The sequence below is a fragment of the Micromesistius poutassou genome (genome assembly GCF_964030765.1).
Source record: "Micromesistius poutassou genome assembly, chromosome: 15".
In the NCBI taxonomy this organism is placed as follows: Eukaryota; Metazoa; Chordata; class Actinopteri; order Gadiformes; family Gadidae; genus Micromesistius; species Micromesistius poutassou.
The window spans coordinates 16701915-16710520 of record NC_140285.1 but is presented as its reverse complement, the minus strand read 5'-3'; the positions used below and the strand labels follow the sequence as shown (position 1 = coordinate 16710520).

At 45.3% G+C, this 8606-nt stretch overlaps 1 protein-coding gene across 1 annotated transcript in view; it reads left to right on the top strand.

Annotated features, from left to right (window-relative positions):
• znf385a (zinc finger protein 385A) overlaps positions 1-8606 on the top strand; it is a gene marked incomplete at its 5' end in the record, with an annotated part of 26736 nt that overhangs the window by 11490 nt on the left and 6640 nt on the right. Inside the window, one exon of the mRNA XM_084480257.1 lies at positions 391-562. Coding sequence (XP_084336383.1) covers positions 391-562 — 172 coding nt within the window. The remainder of the gene's footprint in view (positions 1-390; positions 563-8606) is intronic.

Sequence of the window (8606 nt, the reverse complement as noted above, 5' to 3'; positions counted from 1 at the left end):
GGCACTGAAATGATATATGCTATGTTATCGGGGCTATTCGTCATGATATTGGACTTATCGGAATGACGTAATCATTTCTGTTATCGGCCCGATAATTATTGTGCACCCCTATTGTTTATCAACATTGGTGCATTGTTGTATCCATCATAGGATAGAGGTGAATGCAGGCACAGGGCACTGGAGATATACACATTGAATGCAATATTAATTGCGTGTGTTTGTGTTACTGTAAGCACAAGATACATTTAAAGTGGGGGGACCACTCTGTTTTATTCACCTGTTGCCATGAGTGATACGGTACTGTAGAGATACTGTACAAACACAGTAGGGTCTCCTAATGTTTGCTCCCCCCCTGCCCCCCCCCTGCCCCCCCCCCGTCCCGTCCCCCAGAGCCAGGCAGAAGCCCACTACAAAGGGAACCGCCACGCCAGGAGAGTCAAAGGCATCGAGACGTCCAAGAGCTGGCCCCAGGACGGAGACAAGCCCCTGACGGCCCCCCCTAACTCCCCCCCGCCCGGAGGGCCCATCGGTGGCTCCTGTGACAGCGAACCCAGCCCAGCAGGTGAGTGGGGGTACGAAGTGAAGCCCGAATAAAGAGAGAAGACAGGAGGATGATCATGAATCTTTTAGGAATCATATCGGCAGTGAACTTTTAGCTGCGAGTAGACGAGAGCTAGAATGCAAAACATACATTGGATCTCTGCTGGCCAGGAAGCATGTTGTGCTTTCTAATGGGCACATCATCTCTGTGTGTAGTCTATTCCACCAACACACAATGCAGGACTCCAGTGCTACCCGCGATACCTCAATGGGAACTACTACCTTTTAATCTTAAAAGCCCACTTTACATATTGATGTGACAGAAGAGTGAGAGAGAGCGAGAGAGAAATAGATGGAGAGGGGTGGACACATAAGATGTAAGGAAAAGCTGCTACAATAACTGAGTGAATGTGAAGGGAGATGTAGGTTGACACAGTGTGGTGCTACAGCACAGACCAAACATCTCAAACATTGACAGGCACTGGTGTGAAGCTGCCACATTTGAGCTAACTTGAATGGAATCATTCTCATTGTGGAGGGATATCATTTGATTAGCCTCTCAGGACACAGGCCATGTGTCTGTCTCTCCATTTAGAGAACTGTCTCTGCTCTTATCTTGCCACTTTGTTTGTCTGTCTAGGCTGTTTCTGCCTGACCTCCATAAGGCATTCATTACTTATCCACTTCTCTCTCTTTCTTTATCCCTCCATCATCTCCCCATTCTAAACTAAAACTGAGGCTAAGTAGTTTCTCTTACTGCCTCCCTCCCTCCCTCCCCCTCCCTCCCCTCGATAGGAAAAGTTTCCATTCCCTCATTGTCCTCTCAATGCCCTTGGATTAAAATGCTGAGCAACAAAGGGAGATGCAGCAGCAGCCATGTTATGGTGACGTTAACGTTAGGATTGTCAAGCTTATATACTATAAACCAACTATTGACCTCCATAGAGGAGGGAGAGGGGAGAGAGGGAGGGGAGAGGGGGGCGGGGGGGCACAGGCTGAATACTCCATGGAGGAAAAAATATACAACATTGCACCAACATATGTCAAAATTGGGTCCTTAGCATATTTGCCATATGTTTGTCCATATGCATACCACATTCTGTCTCCTTTGTGTGTCCAGCCTGGATACTGGAAAAGGTTTCTTCATCTCTTTGTTCAGGGTCTTAGGCCTGGTCCATTCTATTTGCCATCAATTAGAGATCCCTGCCTTGTGCAGGGAACCAGAGCAGGCTACCATAGTCTAACTCTCTGCAGAGCGAGAGCTCAGGGAGTCAGCAGCATGGGAAAAAATGCCTTTTTCCATCCAAGTCCCTTCTCTCTCATGGCCGAGAATGTAGGCTCATTCTAATTAGTTTGCATTCATGCACGTGTGTGAGTGAGTGTGTGTTTGTGCGTGTGTGTGTGTGTGTGTGTGTGTGTGTGTGTGTGTGTGTGTGTGTGTGTGCATATGTGTGTGTGCGTGTGCGTGTGCGTGTGTGTGTGTGTGGTGGACTAACAGCTAAGCAGTGAGGGCTCAGAGCTGTGAGCTGCTCAGAGCCGACAGCTGTGAGTCTGGAGGATGGAGACTGGAGACCGAGAGCCTGGTTCACAAACACACTGGGTGTGGTCGCTCAGACCCAGTCCACACACACACACACACACACACACATTCCATTGCAGGTCGAGATACCAACACACACACACACACACACACACACACACACACACACACACACACACACACACACATTCTATTGCATATACAGTTCAATCATATGTACAAACTACTATATGTACTCTTAGGATGCAATATATGTGTGAATGTATATGTATATGTCATTAATATACCCCTACAGGGTGATACAGGATCCAGACAGGGTAAATAACAGGCATTACAGGACTATTTATAAAAATAAATCCAGCGTTTAACGTTCTGCAATTTCCCAGCTTGGGATCAAAAAAGTAAATCTATTACCAAATTATAATTAAGCAATACATCACGACAGGCTGTGGTATACGCTCATTATACCACAGTTAAGGGGCGTTGTCTGTCCCGACGCACAGCGGTGGGACGGTGACCCCCTTAACTGTGGTATAATGACCGTATACCACTGACTAAAGTGATCTATTGCTTTTATAAAACGGTTACGTAAGTATGGCAAAATGAAAGTCATAGACACCCTCAATTTTGAAAAAGCGAGAAAGTCTGAAAAGCATTTTTTTAAACAAATACAAAAAAGTAGTCCCTCCTGGCTGCCTGCAAAGTGTACGGCGGTTGCTATGCAACACACTGTAGCGTCCTTCAGAGAAAAGGCTAGAGACGGTAGCTTGGTTCACCGGCAATTTAGCCTACTATCGAGTTCACTCACCGTGTGCCTATTGCTTTACAACATTTCCACCCTCTCCAGCAATCAACATATTTTTAGGCTTCAGTGAACTATGCTATTGCTTTTATATATAAATAAACAACAGTTCAAGTTAGGCACGGAGTGATACTGAACTCTGTAAACTGAACGGGCGTCATAGCTGTGTGTATACACTCAATATACAAAAGTTGGGAACCAATCAGATCGCTTGATTTAAGCCACCCGTTTTATAACAACAAAATATATTTAAGTGATTATGAAATGATTTGTTTGCTTCTACAAAGAACTATTCAACAGCAATCGAGTACTCAACAAAGCGGTGTAATAGATGTATATGATATATATACATATATAAATGCTGTATATATATATATATATATATATATATATATATATATATATATATGTATATCAGTGGCGATTTCTCTAAGACTGCAAGAGAAGCTCAGCTTCCCCTAAAATTTCAAAAATGAAATGGTCAAATATATACTGTTGTGTTAACATTTCATTGACTAAAAATGCGTTAGAACACGTCCATCTCGAAGACGAGTTTGTCTGAGCTGTCTTCATTCCTCAGTCCCATCGCGGATTTTGCAAGCGAGTCGAAAGACGAACCGCAACCTATTTCTTGATATTTGCTTGGCGAAATTGCTAGACAATTTTCATCGTACATTTCATACACTTATTCACACAATTCCTTGCTTCAGTTTAACATAATTCCCACATTTCCTTGTTCAAGTTTAATATCGTTTTGGTAGTTGGCCATCACTTTGATTCAGGGAGCCTGAGGTCTGAACTTCAAGTCCTGTATTGAGATCAGGACTTGCAGGGTGACAGGGGAAAACTGTGTGATTTCTTGTTGTACCTTAACGACATGGAGTTGGACAGTGTAATGCCTCAGCTTTACAAACTGTTTTCATTAGTGGCAACAATTAGAGCTACATCTGCAGGTGTAGAAAGGAGCTTCTCCTTTTTAAAGCGGTCCTACACCCGTAACACGATGGGCCAAGGCCGTTTAAGCAGCCTAGCTCTGCTGGCCATTGAGAGGACACTGGTCAAGTCAATGGAAAAGACAGCTAGTTGGTATGACAGAGCATTTCCTTGAAATGGAACAGAGAGCATAATTTATATATATATATATACATACATATATATATATATATATATATATATATATATATATACATAAATTGACAATTTATATGATGTAGGCCGAAAATGAGCTTCCCCTCTTTGAAAGACCAGCAGCCGCCACTGACGTATATATGTGCTGTAATATATATATTCCAGAACAATTTATCCTGTTTGTTGTTCCTTTACTTTGAGAACGTTAATCCAACCGATGTGTAGAATTAATTTGCTTTCAGGTATCATTGACTCATGATGATTTGTCTCATCCGGTAGTAGGTATGGTGGTTTGGAGCAACATTGACTCATCCAGTAGTAGGTATGGTGCTTTGGAGCAACATTGACTCACCTGGTAGTAGGTATGGTGGTTCTGAGCAACATTGACTCATCTGGTAGTAGGTATGGTGGTTTGGAGCAACATTGACTCATCTGGTAGTAGGTATGGTGGTTCTGAGCAACATTGACTCATCTGGTAGTAGGTATGGTGGTTTGGAGCAACATTGACTCACCTGGTAGTAGGTATGGTGGTTTGGAGCAACGTTGACTCACCTGGTAGTAGGTATGGTGGTTTGGAGCAACGTTGACTCATCTGGTAGTAGGTATGGTGGTTTGGAGCAACGTTGACTCATCTGGTAGTAGGTATGGTGGTTTGGAGCAACGTTGACTCATCTGGTAGTAGGTATGGTGGTTTGGAGCAACGTTGACTCATCTGGTAGTAGGTATGGTGGTTTGGAGCAACGTTGACTCATCTGGTAGTAGGTATGGTGGTTTGGAGCAAAGTTGACTCATCTGGTAGTTGGTATGGTGGTTTGGAAGAACATTGACTCATTGACTCATCTGTGAAACATATGCAGCAAAGTATTAATGACAGAAAGCCAACTGAGAGAGAATGCATGCTGTGTGTTTTACAACATGCATCGGAGACCTGAGGCTGACCCGAAGTCCTGAATATGGGCAATCTGACTGAAGAGGGTGGAGAGGGTGAAGAGGAGGTGTGTATATGGTCCCTCCTTCTAGAAGTGGGTCTTGGGCTTTGGGGGAGTTGGCCCGGCGCTCTGGCATTGTGGCGATTTGGCAGCAAGCGGTAGAAAGGAAGGCAGCTGTTAACTTGGACAGAGAATCAGACTCCCTCCCTCGCCTTTCCTCCCTCACCTCACCTCCCTTGCCTCCCATCCCCTCCCTTCTCAACCCTCCATTCACCCCCTCATCTCCAATCCCCTCCCCTCCTTCCTCTCCCATCCACTCCCCTCCCATCCCCTCCCCTCCCCTCCCAATTCCCTCCCCTCCACTCCCCTCCTCTCCTCTCCTCTCCCGTCCTCTACCCTCCCCATCTCCTCCCCTCCTCTTCCTTCCTTTCCTCTCCTCTCCCCTCCCCTCTCCTCCTCTCCCCTCCTCTCATCTCCTCTTCCCTCTTCTCCCCTCCCCTCCTCTCCTCTCCTCTCCTCTCCTCTCCCCTCTTCTCTTCTCTTCTCTTCTCTTCTCTTCTCTTCTCCTCTCCTCTCCTCTCCTCTCTTCTCCTCTTATCTCCCCATCCACTCCTCTTCCTTGCCTCCCCTCCTCTCCCCATCCCCTCCTCCCCTCCTCTCCCCTCCTCTCCTCTCCCCTCCCCTCCTCTCCCTCCCTCCCCTCCCCTCCTCTCCCTCCCTCCTCTCCCCTCCTCTCCTCTCCCCTCCCCTCAACCCTTCCTTGATCTCAACTGGCCCACCCTCTCTAATGATGGGGCCCAGCTTAAACCACCCTGATATAGCACTCCTGTACAAACACACACATACGAACACACTTCTCTGCCAAGGTCAATTAAAGACATTGCTTTTATGTTCGGGTAGGATTGCTTTGAGGCATGCACAGAGAGAACAATGCTGCTCTATTGCCCTCTATTTTAGTTTTCTGTGCTAAAAAGGGTTAGAAAGAACAGATTTGAGGAAAACAATCATGCTTATCGTGCAGGCAGCTAATATTCAGTCCTTCCCATAAAGAAAAAAAACATTTTAAAGCCCAAATGCGTGCATGCGTGTATCCGCATGCCTAGGTGTGTGCTTACACACGTGGGTGTCAGGGTGAGGGCAGGCCAGCCTGAGCTAAGACACACCGTGCTCAATTATGGATGAGGCTCTGGTCGGACCAGCGTCAGGTTTCTCCGCTCGTGAATGATTTAGGAAGTGATTAAAGACGATCTAGCAGTGAGGGCGAGGGAGTAACCAGGATACCTGGTAAGCTCATATAGGTATTGTTGGCATACCTGACTGAGAATACAACTTAGTTTGTTGATAACAACACTCATGAATCATAGCATGTTCCTTTACACACAGGACCAGTAATGACAATATTGGCTCTGTTTCCAAACTTTAAAGGCATAGGCACCTCCTGGTGTAATTGCATAATATGGAATGTTCTGTAGCATAGCTGTTATTATGGCTTATGTGGAATCTCTGATACTATTATTAATTTAAACTTGTGACAACAGCCAATTTCCACTAAAGTCTACAGATTTTATATTATACACTGAACTATGCCGATACAAACATGACCCTAGCCCTTCTTTAACTCATCTGGAAAAGGTAATCTCGCCTGTCTCACATCTCTAAGTCCATTATTCATCTCAACTGTGAGGCCTGCTCGAAGGAGCAGCGTCTCTTCACTTCCTGGTTAGTGTTGGATTTAAAAAACAAACAAACGCATAAGAAAATGAATTCTCAGGGCAGAGGAGGAGTTAGCTATTAATAGTAGGAAGCTAGGGAGAGGAGTTCTAGATAGTTTGACTCTTCAGCTGTGAGAAAACAACTTTTATTATTTAAAAAGTTAATTTAGGGGGCATAGAGCAACAATCCACTGCTGTGTTTATAGTTTAAGGTGGTGGATTACTGGAGTTGCAGCACATGCTATGAAGCTAAACTTGCCTAGCCTGAAACTAAGTTGCTCTAAAGGGAGTGAGGGTGGGCTGGCAGGATGTATTGATGTGAGGTTTGTAATCTTCATGAAACTCCCTGTAAGGTTTGGCCCACCAGCCCTATCCCCTCTCTACTTCAGCTTAACAAGAACCACATGTCACAGTGTGTTCTAAGCTCTGCATGGTGCATGTGTGTGTGTGTGTGTGTGTGTGTGTGTGTGTGTGTGTGTGTGTGTGTGTGTGTGTGTGTGTGCGTGTGTGTGTGCGTGTGTGTGCGTGTGTGCTTGTTTGTGTGTGCGTCTGTGCGTGTGTGTGTGTGCGTCTGTACGTGCGTGTGTGTGTGTGTGTGTGCGTGTGTGTGCATGCGTGCGTGAACTTGCGTGTGGGTGTCATTGCCTGTGGACAATATAAATGGGTGTCAAGGGGGGGTGAATTACTTTGAAGTCATCTGGCTCAAACCTCCACCGTAATATGTAATGTCTTGGGTGGAGTTAGTGGTCAAACCTCTCTTCCGTTACACTTGCACTGTAGGCCTACTTGCAGCTTGGGCCTACTACTAAATCCACACATAAAGCCCTTCTACTCTATGAGATTTTAAATAAAGGAAGCAAATATATTTAGATCCTCAACTAACCAAACGTATTTTTTCACTTCCATTATGGAAATAAAGATGGACAGCTTGAGTCTTGGAAAGCATTCTCAATGACATCTTCCTCAGAGCTCATGCACGGGAGACACCAGGAGAATATCTCCCTAAACCAACTTTATGATCAATGATGTGTCATCACTGGCTGATTCCCTGAGCCTCCCAAAAGTGCATAAAATAAGGCGGAGGAAGAAATGGCGTGGGTCATGTAACAAAAACAACAAAGTGTGTTTGGGGAACCCTAAAATAAAAACGCAGGAAATTGAGCGGTTAAAGACAACATTAGTTTAATTCCCAGGGAATATGCTGCTGTTGTCCATCTCAGACCGGGAGTTTCCCCCCTTGTGGCCCCTCATCCTGTAGAAGCAGGGCGGGTAGCGGGGGGCGATGGGGAGGAGGAGAAGGGGAGGGGTTAGGTTGGTGGTGCAGGGTACATTATGGCCCTGAAGAGATCAGAATTGTATCCCACCCAAATGCCACCCACACCCACTGCTTGGTGAATACCAAAGGCGTTGCATAGAGGAGGGTCTGACCAGAAACATGTGTCTGTATGAAGCATGCACTTCAATATCCATAACATATCCACAATATAATGTACAGTATAGTATATACCAAAATATATATTGAGATTCAAAGTGACATTAAAGAGAGATTAGAGAGTCAAAATAATGAGAATACTAGAACTGACAGTTCATGTATCCCGTGGCCTTTTTCTTTGCCAAGGGCCATTCTGCTCCAATAGCCGGCCAAGAAGAACAGGTGTGGAATGAAATGTGCATTCAAGTCTTTAACATGTCTTTCCAATGGCCTTTTCGAAAGAAAGCCAGAAATAACCCCCCCCCAGAGTGGGGAGACGTCTCCACCAAACATGTTTGTGGTATACACACACCCTCTGTGACCCTTCTCATATCCTGGGGAAAGTGCAATAAACAGGAACGCTGATTAAGTATTATATATATAGACTGAATGAGTATTGGGAGTAGAAATCACTTCCTTATGCCAGCCCGTCAACTGGGTTTGTGGGCCCTCAGCAGGCACGGGCTTCCACGTTGGATGGGCT